Source organism: Gorilla gorilla, chromosome X (assembly GCF_029281585.2).
Source record: "Gorilla gorilla gorilla isolate KB3781 chromosome X, NHGRI_mGorGor1-v2.1_pri, whole genome shotgun sequence".
Lineage (NCBI taxonomy): Eukaryota > Metazoa > Chordata > Mammalia > Primates > Hominidae > Gorilla > Gorilla gorilla.
Window position 1 is genome coordinate 167091955 of NC_073247.2, and position 18336 is coordinate 167110290.

The 18336-nt window shown below is 37.4% G+C and overlaps 1 protein-coding gene across 2 annotated transcripts in view; it reads right to left on the reverse strand.

The window, feature by feature from the left end:
• Positions 1 to 621: 621 nt before the first annotated feature.
• The window catches only part of TMLHE (trimethyllysine hydroxylase, epsilon), a 118194-nt gene continuing 100479 nt past the window's right edge, over positions 622 to 18336 (reverse strand). For both annotated transcript variants that reach the window (XM_019018791.4, XM_004065178.5), the window contains 2 exons: positions 3980 to 4118; positions 622 to 3287 (listed from right to left, as the gene is read on the reverse strand). In XM_019018791.4, coding sequence (XP_018874336.2) covers positions 3156 to 3287; positions 3980 to 4118 — 271 coding nt within the window. In that variant the 3' untranslated portion in view covers positions 622 to 3155. The remainder of the gene's footprint in view (positions 3288 to 3979; positions 4119 to 18336) is intronic.

The window sequence follows — 18336 nt, forward strand, 5'->3', positions numbered from 1 at the left end:
CTTTCATTTCACAGAAGAGAAAATTGGAGTTCAAAATAGGAGAGGGACATGCCTCAAGTCATTTAGTGAGCCAGTGACAGAACTGGGCCTAGAACTCAGCAGCAGGACTCTTCCTGTCAGTAGTTCTCAAACTTTGTCATGTGTTAGAATCCTGCAGAGGACTTGCTAAAACAAACTGCTGGTACCCATGCCTAGAGTTTCTTACTTAGTAGGCGTGGGGTGGGCCTTGAAAATTTGCATTTCTAAGGAGTTCTCAAATGATGCCACTGCTGGTGGTCTGGGGACCCTACTTTGGGAACCACCACAACACACCATAATTCATACATCTTTTGTTCTTTTCATCATGGACTACACAGTCTGTGACCTACAAACACTTTCAAAGAAATGGGAACCGGTGATGAAAACCAAAGAAAATTACATATCTAGCAGCAAGAAGGTACAGTGACTGACCAACAGTCCTGGTTTGTGTGGGACTCTCCTAGTTTTAAAATGGAAAGTCCTGTAGTTCTGGGCACAAGAGGATGGTTGGTCACTCTAGATGAAAGCAAACAAAAGTCAGTGTCAGCTAAATGCCAAACGAAAAAGGACATACATACAGAGAATGTGGTAACTTCTGGTGAATTTGTTTGAAAAGGACCCATTCATTTATTCTTCCAACACATCTGTATTATAAAACTACTATCCATAAGGCACTGTGTTAGGTGCTGTGTTCCTGACCCTACAGATCCCATTCCACCACAGCAAAAGGTAAAAGTGACTCTACAGTGAGCTTGGTAGACATAGACCCATGCTTATATACTCAGGGACACCTGGAAGAGATATAAAAACAGAAACATCTCACATAGGAAGTTTTCAATGCATCGTGATCAGGACTCAAATAATTCCCTTCTCTTTTTCTTCAATGTACTAAAGGGAGTACATTGTTGAGAAGGACCGGTTGCAAATTTCCAAAAAGGAGAGTAAAATAATTAATGAGTCAAGGTCTCAGGAGAGACAGAAGGTAAGGGGGGGAGTCCTTCAGTAAGTGGGGAAATTGATTTGTTTTGTGTCCTCATCTCTCCAGGGCCATGAGCATGTCCTTTGCTGGCCATAAGTCAATGCTGATGACCTCAGTTATAGTGTAATCTTCAAGGCTAATTTACGCAAAACTTCAGAAATGGTAAACATCCTCATGAAGACTAATGATGACATATTTTAGGAGTGCATAATAGTAGGTATAGAGAAAAAACTGCAGGGTAAAATGTTATTGCTGTTCTTATTGGTAAAGGGCATACTCCTTAAGAACCAAAGTTAATTATCAGTCCTTTGACCTAAGAGGAAAACAAATTTCATGGACTCCCCTAAAGATTCCTATATAGTACAAATAAAATGCCAAAATATTTTGGAACACATTTTGGAGCACTGGATAGGTCAATAAAATAATGTGTAAATTGCCAAATGTGATCTAGGAACTCCCTGCAAACATCAGATTAGGCTCTATTCTCTATCTGAATACTGACTTTGCTTTGCTTTGTAACTCCTATCTTCACTAATAATGCCTTTTCCCCCCTCTTGTGTGCATCCTAGCCTATATTCTCTTTCATCATTCTACAGTGGTCAATGTGGTTATTGTACAGCTTCACTTTCAGTGAAAGCTGAGGGAAAAGAAGCCTCATACCCTGCCCCCCCACCCCCGCCCCCCGCCAATGCATAAAAGAAGCCATTTAAAAAATAAAAGCAGCAAGCTACTAAATTTGACTCATTCAAATCTTGGCAATTAGCATGTATAGTATGTTATGAGAGAGAGAGAGAGAGAAAATTAGCAGAAATGGAGGAAAACATATTACATCCTAAATACCACCAAATTGCCAAAATACACATTTGGGTAGTAATCTCCAGAGAACTCTCTGGAGGCACAGCATCTATCATGCTGATTTCCCTGAACAATATTACAGAATAGCCCTGTGTACTTTCTCTTGGTGGGGGAGGTGTAAAGAATCATCATATGGAACCTCACAAGTCTCTAAAACCTTTCTGCAATTATCCCTCATAGGATTACCACACTGATGAGTTTGTTCAACAGGCGCTGTTGTGACTTCCTAATTTAACTCCTATAGAGATGATTTGCGTGGAAGATAAAACACTATATTTGAACTCAATTCCCACCTTATCCCTGAGCTTATGCTACCAAGCAATTCTTACAATGTTTGGAGTTCTATTGGACTATAGAGAAGAATCTAGGGTTTCAGCTAAACCCTTTAATCCACAGGCCTAGGTAAAGGACTGTCTCAAGGTAGTCGCTAGCCCATGGGTTCTCAAAGTATGGTCTGAAGACCCCTGGAGGAGTCCCTGAGACCCTTTTCGTGGGTCTGCAGATTAAACATTATTTTGTATAATAACGCCAAGATGAGTTACATTCAATTAGGCATTTTTCTTTTGAAATTAAGCAGACTTTTGGAAACTAAGATGTGCATAGCCCTGTAGTAGGCTAAGTGGAAGTTACAAAGGCAGTAGTAGCTTTTTATCCCCCTCTCGTTATCTCATGAGGATACAGAGGACTTTTCCAGAGGCTACATGACATATGGTTATGTCATCTCTCTGATAGCTGAGGGATGTGTGCTTCTGTGTTCTTCTTGAGTTTTAAATATTTCTCAGTCTTAATACCTAAAATAATTAGTATCAATAGATAGAACCCACACCCAAGAACTCCTTGGGGCCTTCAATAACTTTTGAGAGTGTTAAGGTGTCCTAAGACCAAACATTTTGCAAATTGTTGCTTTATCAGGATTTTTGTTATTTCTGGAATGCATTTCTTTCTAACTGATCTACTGAGGAAAAAAAATCGTTACCTCATGGCAATTATTGCTTTCCTATCAATATGGAGATTATATTTCTGAAGGAGACTGACCAAAATTATATTAAAAGGTTTAAATAAAACAAGTGGATCCATGTTATAACATGAGGAAGAGAGCTGCCCCACTAGATGTCTGACATTAGATAACTCAGAGTCCCCCCTCTCCAACAAGTCTCCCTTACTAGAGAAACGGACAGATTCTGTTTTGTGGGATGGGATAAGGAGACAATCTGAAGTAGAGTTTGACACAATATTATTCTGCCCATATGAAATTCTGGTAGCCAGGGTGCCAGGTGTATTCATAATCCAGATGCTGTCAATTTTAAGCCTGAAGCCCCAAGAGGCGAGCAGTGTTTAATACATCATCTCTTGTTAAATAGCAGCCACAGAGTTGGCGGTAGCCAGTGAAGCATTCCCTGCCATGTAGGACACGCCAGTTGTCTATAAATAGGACCTGTGAATGGGCCAAAAAAAAAAAAAAAAGAGAGAGAGAAAACACTGTCAGAAGAAGGACAGACCAAAGGAACCCTAAGTCAGAAGACATCATTTAAAAGATAACCTTTAGGTTGTTTTCTGGTTACATTAAATGAGGTATTTTTCTTTTGAAATTAAACAAACTTTTGGAAACTAAGATGTGTATAGCCCTGTAGTAGGCTAAATGGAAGTTACAGAGGCAACAGTAGGTAATGGGCCCTGCACTGGAGGAGCTTCTGTTTCTCAAGTAATTGTTCTCTTATCAAAGCAAATCAGATAATTGGTTTCTTTCTTTTTCTTTTTCTTTAGTTCTTATTCTACCCTTTCTCAAAGGGTTAAATTATCTCATGACATTTTATGCTAAGCTGAAGGTATTTTTCATCCAGAGGAAATACCAAAAATAAAAACTATGGAATCATGAAGCTGGAAGGACCCTTGGGGGTCATCTAGTTAAACCCCTTCATCATACAAGTAGAGTCACTGATGCCTTAGAGATGGGATGAGGCTTGCTTCCAGGGCATTCAGTGAGTGGGCGGCAGGACCATAAACAAAACCAAGGACTCTTTTCTCTTTTTCCTTTGCAACATCGTGGCTCACATATTAAGTAAGTACCCGTTCTTCACTGCTTCAGTATTACAAGCTTGCTTGACATCTTTAGAGATTAGGACCCACCCTGCCAGGCTTTAGTTTGACCCAAAACTCATTCTCAGGTCTCCTCAACTCTATCGTTAGAGTCCGGTGTGCTGTATACCAGCGATGGACGACATCATAAGGAACGGTATTGATGACAGCCCGGTCATAGTTGTTGTACCTAACATGGAATCATGAGAAGAAAGATCTCAAACACATGTTAAAGACATCTTTTGTTTATTGAACAATTTTATATAAGGCTTCCCCTATGTTCAATACTTGTCCCAGAGATGAAGTGACTATAAGTCAATATTCTCTCAGGAATATCACACTGGAGTGAGGAGTTCCACTGCCTGTTGACCGTGTTTTGTTTTTCTTTGAATAATCTAAGGATACGGGATAGAAGTTAAGTTCCAACTGGTTTCTCTCATCTTATGATATGATATTTTAAGTCTTTACTGGCCAAAGGTCATGGAAGCACTGGGGAAAGCGCTGAGCTTTCTCCTCACCAAGCTGAGGTGGGGTGGACAAGAGAGGTTGTACTAACAAAGCTTTCCTTTTAACAGGATGACTTACAACTTCTCAAGTGTCTCCCTTTGTGGGAGGAATCCCAGCTATAGCCTAGTGGACCATTCACCCAGGGATCTTCAATCATTCGTTCAACCCTAACATTTATATGCGCACCGGCTACATGCTAGGCAGTGCGTCAGGCATTAAAGATGCAAGGACGAATACAGCAGACACGACCTCAGTCTTTGGACAGAGTTTACCTTCTATTGAGGAAGATAGATGATAAACAAGTAATAAATACATAAAGTAATTTCAGCTAGTTATAAATGCTATGAAAAAATAATAGTGTTATATAATAAAGAGCGACTGGGAAATCTATTTCACATGGAGTGTTAAGTGAAGGACTTTTTGAAGAAGCGACATTTGAGCTGTTACCTGTATGATACGAGACCAACAATGTAACAAGCTGAGGGGAGAGCATTCCAGGCAAAGGGAAAAGCAAAAACACAGCCTTGGGGTGGAATGGAGTTTTATTCTGTTTGCAGACCAGTAAGAAGGTCACGTGGCTGGAGCTGAGTAAGCAAGGGGAATAATGGTGGGAGAAATTACGCGGAGGAGGTAGTCAGGGGCTAGATCATGTATATATTGCCATGCAGGCCATGGTAAGGACTTTGGATTTTATTCTGAGTACCATGGGAAGCCACTGAAAAACCTTGCCTAAGATAATGGGTTTCTGTTTTGCCTAAGGCAAATTAACTTTTTACTGAAGTATAGTATACATTACGGAAAAAGTACACAAATCGTAAGCTTGATGAATTTTCATGATGTAATCGCATCCATATCACTAGCACCCAGGTCAATAAACAGATCATTACCAGAACCCCAGAACCCTCCCTTATGCCCCTTCCCAGTAACGCCCATCCCCCAACCCGCGGGTAACTACCATCCTGACTTCTATCACCAAAGATTAGTTTTGCCTGTTTATATAAAACTTTATATAATTGCAATCACAATATGTATTCATTTTGTGTCTGGCTTCTTTCATTTAATATTATGTTTAGGAGTTTCATCATTGCTTAGCAATAGTTTATTGGTGCTATATGGAAGCTGATTGCGTGATCACACCACAGTTTATCCATTCTACTGTTGATGGACATATGAGTAATTTCCGGTTTGGAACTACTACAAACAGTGCTGTTATGAACATTCTATTACATGTCTTTTGGTGAACAAATATATTCACTCCTGTTTGAAATAAACTTAAGAATGGAACTTATGGATCATAAGGTATGTGTATGCTCAGATTTACTAGATACTGCCAACGATATTCTTTCCAAAGATAAATTAACATCCAATGGTGCCATTTTTGGATATCTCAGGCAATATTCCTTAGTGTTAGATAGTACATGGCACAATCAGAGCCAACATTCTTAGTTTTGTTGCATATAAAATGAGCATAATAACGTCTGCTTAGCTGATCTCACAGGGCTACTGCAAGAATCAAATGAAACAATAGGCCGGGCGCGATGGCTCATGCCTGTAATCCCAGCACTTTGGGAGGCCAAAGCGGTCAGATCACCTGAGGTCAGGAGTTCAAGACCAGCCTGGCCAACATGGCGAAACCCCATCTCTACTAAAAATACAAACAAAACAAAACAACAAAAAAATTAGCCAGGCGCGGTGGCACGCGCCTGTAGTCCCAGCTACTTGGGAGACTGAGGCAGGAGAATCACTTGAACCTGGGTGGCGGAGGCTGCAGTGAGCCAAGATCGCGCCACTGCACTCCAGCCTGGGCGACAGAGCGAGACTCTGTCTCAAAGAAAAAAGAAAAAGAAAGAAAGAAAGAAAAAGAATATAATAGTCCATCCTCCCAGGCTTCAAGGAGCCATGCCTGGAGGGAGAATGGAGTGAGGAAGCACAGTCTTCACCAGGCTGTTGACACCCATTGTCGTTTCCAGAAACTTCTAGTGCTGGGTTAGGCATTTGTGAAAATATTATTTAATTTACTTATTTCATCATCCCAGAAGGAAAGGTGTTATTAACCTCCTTTTACATTTAAGGCAACTGAAACTTAGAGACCTGCCACAGAGGTCATACGTAGCAGAGAGGTTTTGAAATCAGGTGTCCTTAATTCTTTAACTCATTGTTTATACCAGAGAACAGAAAAATGATCGTAATTCCTGTGTATGCTTGTTCATGAGAGCAACATTTTTACAGATCACACTTATAATCTTTTGACTTCAAACTGAGATTTGCAGTTTAGAAATGTTTCCATATACACTATCTGATTGACCCTCTGTATGATAACCACGTGAGGTAAGTAGTACAGCTGTTATTGTCTTACTTTATAGATAAGGAAAATAATGATAAGACCTTGTGATTTGTCCAAGCTTACATGGAATTTGGTATTCACTATTTATATTAGATGGTGGTGTTTTCTAAAGCCAACAGAGAAAGTAGCAGGAAAAGTCTATTACACATAAGCAAAATGGTTGTGCAATACTTTGGATTAGAATAAGACTATTTCTGGACTTTGGCACAAAGTGATGCCATCATATTATTGTGCAGTTTTTCCTTTTTTTCCTGCTTTGATATGAAGCAAGAGAGACGTGGGAGTAGGGGCAAGCAAGTAAAGCAGGCATTTATCTGACAAGAAAAGCTAGGAAGATTTAACAAAGTTATCCTTCTTCTCAGTTGACAGACAAGTATTTCCCAAGAGAGCTCCATAATTGAGCGGACGATGCATTTGATGGATTTGTGTATTGTGGTGTAAGTGAAAGCTGATGGGCTTTCAGATAGGTAGATAAATAGGCTTTCAGTTAGATCACCATTACAATCTCAGTTCAGGTGTGTGACCTTGGAGGAGCTATAGAAATTATAAAAATGCTAGAAGAAAACCTCGGGATGACTCTCCAGGATAATGCTCTGGGAAAAGATTTTATTCCCCAAAAGCACAGGAAACAAAACCCAGAAATAGACAAATGAGACTGGATTAAACTAAAGAGTTTCTGTGAGGCAAGGGAAACAATCAGAGTGAAGAAACAACCCACAGTATGGGAATATGGCCATTGTAGAATGGCTGTTATTACAAAGACCAAAAATAATAGACGTTGGCAAGTATGTGGAGAGAAAAGAACTCTTATACATTCAATAAACGGTGCTGGGGAAACTGGATGTCCACATGCAGAAGAATGAAATTAGACCCTTTTCTTACAACATATACAAAAATCAACTAGAAATGGATTAAACGCTTACATGTAAGACCTGACACCATAAATCTACTAGAAGAAAACATATGGTATAACTCTATGATATTGGTCTATACAATTACCTTTTGGATATGATCCAAAAGTATAAGCAACTGAAGAAAAACTAGGTAAATGAAATTGCATCAAACTGAAAAGCTTCTGCACAGCAAAGGAAACAAAAGAATGAAGAGACAACCTGCAGAATGGGAGAAAGTATTTGCAAACTATACATCTGATAAGGGGTTAATACCTAAAATATTTGAGGAACTCAAACAACTCAATAGTAAGAAAACAAATAACCTGATTTAAAAATGGGCAAAGGATCTGGATAGACATTTCTCAAAAGAAGACATACAAATGGCCAAGAGGTATATGAAAAAGTGCTCAACATCACTAATAATCAGATAAATTCAAATTCAAACCACCACGGGATATCATCTCATACTCCTTAGGATGGCTATTATTAAAAAGACAAAAGATAACAATGTTGATGAGGATGTGGAGATAAGTGAACCCTTGCACACTGTTGGTGGGAATGTGAATTAGTACAGCCATTATGGAAAACAATATGGAGGTTTCTAAAAAAAGCTAAAAGTAGAACTACTACATCATCCAGCAATCTCACCACTGGGTATATACCCAAAGGAAATGAAATCAGTATGTCCGAGAGATATCTTCCATGTTCTTTGCAGAAATATTCACAATAGCCAAGATATAAAATCAATCTAGGCAGAATACATGGGAGTGTATATAGAGAAAATGTGGTATGTATAAAAAGTGGAATACTATTCATCCTTGAAAAAGAAGAAAGTCCTGTCATTTGTGACAACATGGATGAACCTGGAGAACATTAAGTGAAAATAAGCCAGGCACAGAAATATCAATACTGCATGATCTCACTCATATGTGTAATGTAAAAAAAAAGTTGACATCATAGAAATAGAGAGCAGAATGGTGGGTACTAGAGGCTGGTGGGTTGTGGAGTAGTGGTTGGGTGGTTGGGGATATGTTGCTCAGAGGATACATAATTTTAGATCAGAGAAATAAGTTCAAGTGATCTATTTTTCCACGTGATGACTATAGTTAATAACAATGTATTGTAATTTGAAAATTTCTAAGAAACAATCAATCAACGGAGTGAAGCGATAACTCACAGAATGTGAGAAAATGTTTGCAAACTATGCATCTACAAGAGATTAATACCCGGAGTATATAAGGAACTCAAACTCAATAACCAAAAAAGACATATTCCCTTAAAAATGGACAAAAGTTCTGAATAGACATTTCTCCAAAGAAGGCAGACAAATGGCAAATGGGTATATTTTTAAATGCTCCACATCACTAATCATTAGGGAAATGCAAATCAAAACCACAATATCACCTCACCCCAGTTACAATGGCTATCATTAAAAAGACAAAAAATAGGCTGAAAGTAAGGATGGTTAGTATGTACAAACACAGAGAGAATGAATAAGATCTAGTATTTGGCAGCACAATAAGGCAACTATAGTTAACAATAACTTATTGTATATTTAAAAATAACTAAGAGAGTAGAACTGGAGTGTTCCTAACACAAAGAAATAATAAAGGCTTGAAATGATAGATACCTCAATTATCCTGATTTGATCATTACATATTGTATGCCTGTATCAAAACATCACATGCACTCCATAAATATATACAACTATTATTTACCCATAATAATTAAAAAAATCAAAATTTAATTTAATAACATAAAATATAATAAAGTGATCTTAAAAGAAATTTGCCCGTGGTTAGATATTACTTGTTTGTTACACTTTAATTGATGATTTCTATTATAATTTCACAGTACTTAGAATATATATATATATTAGAAAATATCATCTATAGGATTTTTGCTTTCATGAGGGTAATGATACTTTAAGCCTAAAATATTAGAATTTTCAGTAATTTTCTCTAGTGTTTGGAAATTATTTTAATCCTCTGTTTAGTGCTCAAAAATGCTGTTCATTTGTGACTGATTAGTTAAACTTTCTAATAAAGTGATTTTACACTCTTTATGTTAAAGAAACAACAAATGCTGGTGAAGATGTGTAGAAAGGGGAAATCTCCTACATTGTTGATGGGAATGTAAACTAGTACAGGCAATATGGACAACAGTACTGAGGTTCCTCAAAAAATTAAAAATAGAACTAGCTTATGATCCAAAGAACTCACTACTGGGTATATTAAAAGGAAATGAAATCAGTATGTTGGAGAGATACCTGCACTCTCATTGTGATGGCTCAATTTACGAGTCAGCTTGACTGGATTGAGGGATGCCAAGACGGCTGTTGAAACATTGTTCCCTGGGTGTGTCGGTGAGAGTGTTTCCAGGGGAGCTTGGTGTGTGAGACAGTGGACTGCAACAGGTAAGATCCACTTTCAATGTGGGCGTGCACTGTCCTGTTATCTGGGAGCCTGGTTGGGACAAATAGACAGAAGAGGAGGAATTCTCTCTCTCTGCTCATCCTATCTCCCTTCTGCAGCCAGATGCCTTTCCTCCTCCTGTCCTTGGACATCAGACTCCAGTTTCTTCCACTTTTGGACTCTGGGACTTGCATCCACAGCCTCCTGTGGGCTCTTAGGCCTTTGGCCTCAGACTGGGGTCTGTACTCTCAGCTTCCCTAGTTCTGAGGCTTCCAGACTTGGAGTGAATCGTGCTACCAGCTTCTTCAGTTCTCCAGCTTGCAGATGGCCTATTGTGGGACTTCTCCATCTCTATAATCATCTGAACCAACTACACCTCATAAATCCTCTCTCATATATCCTATTGGTTCTGTCTCTCTGGAGAACCTTGACTGACACACCCATGTTTATTGCAGCACTATTCACAATAGCCAAGATATGGAATCAACATAAGTGTCCATCAACAGATGAATGGATAAAGAAAATGTGGTGCATATTCACAATGGAGTACTATTCAGCCATAAACAATAATGAGATCCTGTCATGTGTGACAACATGGATAAGCCTGTAGGACATTACATTAGGTGAAATAAGCCAGGCACAGAAAGACAAACTTTGCATGTGCTCACTTATTTGTGTGAGCTAAAAATTAAATAATTGAAATGAAGATAGAGAGTAGAAGGGAGGCTGGGAAGGTTAGTGGGAGGGTGAGGAGGAAGTGGGGAAGGTTAGTGGGTACAAAAAATAGTTAGAAAGAATGAATAAGGCCTAGTATTTGCTAGCACAACAGGGAGACTGTAGTAAAAAAATAATTTAATCATACTTTTAAAATAACCAAAAGAGCCAAATCATGAGTGAACTCCCATTCACGTTTGCTTCAAAGAGGATAAAATACCTAGGAATCCAGCTTACAACGGATATGAAGGACCTCTTCAAGGAGAACTACAAACCACTGCTCAATGAAATAAAAGAGGACACAAACAAGTGGAAGAACATTCCATGCTCATGGGTAGGAAGAATCAATATCGTGAAAATGGCCATACTGCCCAAGGTAGTTTATAGATTCAATGCCATCCCCATCAAGCTACCAATGACTTTCTTCACAGAATTGGAAAAAACTACTTTAAAGTTCATATGGAACCAAAAAAGAGCCCACATCGCCAAGTCAATCCTAAGCCAAAAGAACAAAGCTGGAGGCATCACGCTACCTGACTTCAAACTATACTACAAGGCTACAGTAACCAAAACAGCATGGTACTGGTACCAAAACAGAGATATAGACCAATGGAACAGAACAGAGCCCTCAGAAACAATGCCGCATATCTACAACTATCTGATCTTTGACAAACCTGACAAAAACAAGCAATGGGGAAAGGATTCCCTATTTAATAAATGGTGCTGGGAAAACTGGCTAGCCATATGTAGAAAGCTGAAACTGGATCCCTTCCTTACGGCTTATACAAAAATTAATTCAAGATGGATTAAAGACTTAAATATTAGACCTAAAACCATAAAAATCCTGGAAGAAAACCTGGGCAATACCATTCAGGACATAGGCATGAGCAAGGACTTCATGTCTAAAACACCAAAAGCAATGGCAACAAAAGCCAAAATTGAGAAATGGGATCTAATTAAACTAAAGAGCTTCTGCACAGCAAAAGAAACTACCATCAGAGTGAACAGGCAACCTACAGAACGGCAGAAAATTTTTGCAACCTACTTCTCTGACAAAGGGCTAATATCCAGAATCTACAATGAACTCAAACAAATTTACAAGAAAAAAACAAACAACCCCATCAAAAAGTGGGCGAAAGATAGATATGAACAGACACTTCCCAAAAGAAGACATTTATGCAGCCAAAAAACACATGAAAAAAATGCTCATCATCACTGGCCATCAGAGAAATGCAAATCAAAACCACAATGTGATACCATCTCACACCAGTTAGAATGGCGATCATTAAAAAGTCAGGAAACAACAGGTGCTGGAGAGGATGTGGAGAAATAGGAACACTTTTACACTGTTGGTGGGACTGTAAACTAGTTCAACCATTGTGGAAGTCAGTGTGGCGATTCCTCAGGCATCTAGAACTAGAAATACCATTTGACCCAGCCATCCCATTACTGGGTATATACCCAAAGGATTATAAATCATGCTGCTATAAGGACACATGCACACGTATGTTTATAGCTGCACTATTCACAATAGCAAAGACTTGGAACCAAACCTAAATGTCCAACAACGATAGACTGGATTAAGAAAATGTGGCACATGTACACCATGGAATACTATGCAGCCATAAAAAAGGATGAGTTCATGTCCTTTGTAGGGACATGGATGAAACTGGAAACCATCATTCTCAGCAAACTATCGCAAGGACAAAAAACCAAACACCGCATGTTCTCACTCACAGGTGGGAATTGAACAATGAAAACACGTGGACACAGGAAGGGGAACATCACACACCGGGGACTGTTGTGGGGTGGGCGGATGGGGGAGGGATAGCATTAGGAGATATACCTAATGCTAAATGACGAGTTAATGGGTGCAGCACACCAACATGGCACATGTATACATATGTAACAAACCTGCACGTTGTGCACATGTACCCTAAAACTTAAAGTATAATAATCATAAAACATAAAATAAAGTAAAATAACCAAAAGAGTATAATTTGGTTGTTTGTAATACAAAGATAAATGTTTGAGGAGATGGATACTCCATTTTTACCCTGATGTGATTACGTACTGCATACCTATATTAGAACATCTCATCTAACCCATAAATATATACACCTACTATGTAACCACAAAAATAATAAATAAAAATAAAATAAATATAAATTTAAAAGTTGATGTTATAGAGGTAGAGAGTAGAACAGTGGTTACCAGAGGCAGGGGAGGCGAGGAGGGAAGGAGAGATGGGAAGAGGTTGGTCACTGGGTACAAAGTTACAGTTATGGTTAGATAGGAGGATTAAGTTCTGGTGTTCTATTGCGCAATAGGGTGACAATAGTCAACAATAATATGTTGTATAGTTCAAAATAGCTAGAAGAGATGATTTTGAATGTTCTCACTAAAAGAATAAGAGGGGGAATACTACAATCAATCTATGCCTATATATTTGATAACTTATATGAACCAATTTCTTAAACCCACATGGTAAGAAAAAAACAAACTAATTCAAAGAAAAGTAGATAATCTGAATAGCCTGACATGCATTAAAGAAACTGAATCTGTAATTTAAAACTTTTCAAGAAAGAGAACTCCAGGCCAGACAATTTCACTCATGAATTCTATCAAACATTTAAGTAAGATGTAATACAAATTTTATAGTCTCTTTCAGAAAATTAAGGAGAGAAAATGACCCCACTCATATTATGAGGATAGCATCATCCTAATACCAAACTCAGACAAAGATATTACGAGCAAAAAACAAAATAGCAATATCTCACATAAACATAGGTACAAATAGTCTTACTAAGATATTAGCCAATCAACTCTAGCAATGTATAAAAAAGATAATGCATCAAGATCAAGTGGAGTTTATCCCAGGTATTCAAAGTTGGTTCAACATTCAAAAATCAATCAATGTGTTTTATCATATTGTCATACTAAATATGCAACATCGAATGATCATATAAATAAATGCAGAAAAGGCATTCAACAAAATTCAATATTAATTAATGATAAAATTCCCAACAGGTTAGGAATAGAAGGAAATTTCCTTATTCTAATAAAGGCTATCCATGGAAAACCTACAGTGAACCACTGAGTAATTTTCCCCTAAAATCAGAAATAAGTCAAGGATGTCCTTTCTCACCAGTACTATTCACTGTTAGTCCTGGAAGTCCCAGCTAGTGCAATAACACATGCACACACACACGCACACGTGCACACACACACACACACACAGAGAGAGAGAGGGAGAGAGGGAGAGAGAGAGAGAGAGAGAAATGAAAGGCATACATATTATAAAGGAGAAAAATATACCCCATTATGTTGAAAACCCCAAATAATGTACAATAAAACTCCAAAAGACTCTTCCAGAAGACTCCTAGACTTGATAAAGAACTTCAGTAAAGTTTCAGGATACAAAATCAATGTACGAAACACAGTAGCATTTCTCTACACCAATATCATTCAAGCTAAGAACCAAATGAAGAACCCATTTACAATAGCCACAAAAAATAAAACACCTAGGAATACATTTAATCAAGGAGGTGAAAGATCTCTACAAGAGGAACTACAAAACACTGATGAAAAAATTGTGTATGACACAAATAAATGAAAACACATCCCATGCTCATGGATCAAAAGAACCAATATTATTAAAATGACCACACTGCTCAAAGCAATTTACAGATTCAATGCAGTCTCTATCAAATTACCAACACAATTTTTCACATAATTAAAAAAACTTAAAATTCATATGAAACCGAAAGAAGAGTCTTAATAGCCAAACCAATCCTAAGCAAAAAGAACAAAGCTTGAAGTATTACATTCTGACTTTGAATTATACTACAAGGCTATAGTAACCAAAACATCATGATATTGGTATAAAAATAGACATATAGACCAACGGAACAGAATAGTGAACCCAGAAATAAAGTACCTATTAACAACTGATCTTCTGCAATATTGACAAAATTAAACAATAGGGAAAGAACACCCTCTTCAATATACGGTGCTAGGAAAACTGGCTAGCCATATGCGGAAGAATGAAACTGGACCCCTGTCTCTCACCATATACATGAATTAACTCGAGATGGATTAAAGATTTATACTTTAGACATGAAACTGTAAAAATCCTGTGAGAAAATGTAAGAAAAATTCTTCTGGACATTGGCCTGGCTTAGGCAAAGAATTTTTGACCAGGTCCTCAAAAGCAAATGCAACACAAACAAAAATAAACAGACGGGACTCAGTTAAGCTAAAAACCTTCCACACAGCAAAAGAAACAATCAACAGAGTAAACCTACCTAATGAGAAAAAATATTTGCAAATTATGTATCTAACAAAGGCTAATATCCAGAATCTACAAGAAACTCCAACAACTCAACAACAACAACAACAACAAAAACAAAAACAAAAAACAAGTAACGCCGTTAAAAAGTAGGCAAAGGGCATGAATGGGTGTTTTTTGAAAGACATACAAGTGGCCAACAAACATATGAAAGATGCTCAATATCACTAATTATCAGAGAAATGCAAATTAAAACCAAACAATACTATCTTACACCAGTCAGAATAGCTATTATTTAAAAATCAAAAAACAACAGATGTTGGTGAGGATGTGGAGAAAAAAGTAATGCTTATGCACCATTAGTGGGAATGTAAATTATCACATTTATGGAAAACAGTATGGAGATTTCTCAAAGAACTAAAAATAGATTTCTCAAAGAACTAAACATGGTAAAAAATGAAATACCATTTGATCCAGCAATTTCACTACTGGGTATCTACCCATCTGCATTTTACATATACATGGAATACTATGCAGCCATAAAAAATAATGAAGTCGTGTGTTTTGCAGTAACATGAGTGGAACTGGAGTACGTTATCTTAAGTAAAATAATCCAGAAACAGAAAGTCAAATATCACATATTCTCACTTGTAAGTGAGAGCTTAACAATGGGTACACATGGACATATAGAGTAGAATAATAGATATTGGAGACCACAAAAGGGTGGGAAGTTGACAAGGGTTGAAAAATTACCTCTTGGGTACAATGTTCCCTCTTCAGGTGATGGGTACACTAAAAGCCCAGACTCCACCACGATGCGATATATGCATGTAAGAAATCTGCACTTGTACCCTCTAAATCCATTTTTAAAATTGAAAAAAATCACCGTAAGATACCGCTTCACAGCCACTGGAATGACTATTATAAGCAAACAAAGCAAAGAGCAAACAAGTTTTGGTAGGGCCTGGTGGGAGGTGTTTTCATCATGGGGGCAGGTCCTTCATGGGTGGCTTGGTACCACTCTCATAGTAATGAGTGAGTTCTCCCTCTGAATTCGTTGCAAGAGTTGGTCGTTTAAAAGAGTGTGGCATGTCCTTGGAGCAGCTACAATTCATACATTGTTGATGACGGTGTAAAATGGTACAAGTACTTTGGTAAAACTTGTTGCAGTTATTTATGAAACTAAGCATTCACCTACTCTATGACCCAGCAGTTCCACTCTTAGGTATTTACCTTAGTGAAATGAAAATGAAAACATATTAAAAAAAACACTTTTACATGAATGTTCACAGCAACTTTATTCATAATAACCTGAAACTGGAAAGAGTCCAGATGTGTATTCATAAAAGAAGAGATAAACAGAACAGGCAAAAATCTAATCTATAGTGGTAAAAGAAAATCAAACTCTGGGTTCCTCTGAGATGTATGTGCAGGAGTATGAGAGTACTTCCTGTAGTGATAGTAATATTTTATATCTTGATAAGGGTTTGGGTTAAATAGGTATATGCATGTGTCAAAACTCAGTGAGTGTATATTTAATATTTTAAACATCATTGCATATACATTGTAACTTTAAAAAGCTGTAAGCAAATATTGAACTCTACTTAATGATATAAATGTTGAAGTATTTTAGGGAGATATATACTGATATCTGCAATGTATTATACTTTAAAATTCACTGAAAATAAGATTAACTGATGAATGGATAGATGGGAAGATAGGTGATAAAGCAAGTATAGAAATATCTTAATGGTAGAATCTAGATGTAAGTCTATGGCTTTTCTGTGTTAAATGTTTTCAACTTTTCTATATGTTTAGAAATGTTCATAATAAAATGTCGGGAAAATAGAGTTACTACTCATTGTTTTAGGCACTTAGATATATGAGAGATAACAGAGGGAGAGTTTCCCAGAGGAACTTATCCAAGGGAAGTAAATTAATATTTACACAGTTCCTACTACAAGCCAGGGGTAAAGGTAGGGATAACAATTTATTTTTAACTTCACAACAAGTGGGCACAGAAGGTATTATTATTGTAACTGGAAACTCATGACTAGCAGGTTAAGTAACTTGTCCAAGGCCAAAAATCAATAAATGGCAGTCAGGATTTCACACTGAACTCCTTCTGATTAGAAAGCCTGTACTCTTTGTAGTATGTCAAGTTTTGCAGCTATCTTCACCCTGCCTCTTCACCCCATATCTCCTTCCCTGCTTTTTTGTTTTTCCCTAGTACTTATCACAATTTGATATATTATATATTTGCTTATTTATTTTTAATTACTCTCTCTTGTCACTATAATGAGAATTCCAAGATGGCCAGGAATTTTTGTCTATCGTGCTTACAGTTTCATCTGCAGTGTCAAGAACAGAGCATGACTCTTGGTAGATGCTCATGAAATATTTGCTGAGTAAACTGAATTAATGCACAGTAACAGTTTGCTTGGAATAAGCAGAAGCAGGAGCGGTAATCCATCTGCAAAAATGCATAGTAAAAAGCTTGGCTGCAAGATGCAAAATAATTGGCTCCAGAAACCCAAAGCAGTTTGGAATAGCTAGGGAAGAATGTATGGAAAACATGAATTACATGCTAGAAGAGTAAGAAGGGATCAGATCATACAGAACCTTAAAAGCCATAAGGAAGGACTCTAGTCTTTCTCTGAAAGACACTGGGGAGGTTTAGAAGGATCTTAACATGGGAGCAAAAGATAAGACTTGTATTTCAGAAATAATGTTTTAGCTACAGCATGAAAAATTAATGGAAGAGGGCTCACAATGGAAGCAAGGACATCAGTTACAACTTTAGCCATGGGAAAGAAAAGTGTTCTCACTGCAAGAAGAGGCATTGTAGATAGAAAGCAGGGGATAGTTTGAGAAAAATATAGGAGATTGAGTTGATAAGACTGGTTGTGTAATATAAGGGAGAGGGAAAAATTAAATATGATGTTTGGTTTATGGCTTGGGAAACTTAGTGGATGGTGGTACCATTCAATGAAAATGGGAAAACAAGTGGAGAAGTAGGTTTAAAATGAGTAGAAGTGATCAGTTCACGTTTGAATATGATATGTTTTATATTCTACAAAATATCTAAGTTGTGATATCAGTAGTCAATTGAATACACTGGTCAAGAGTTTTGCATAAATCTGGGCTGGATACATAAATGTTGTTGGGTAACCTAGCTGTTTGGTCACTGAGGATAATTTAATAACTCTTTTTCATTTAATAATGTTTTCATTTAAAAAATACTA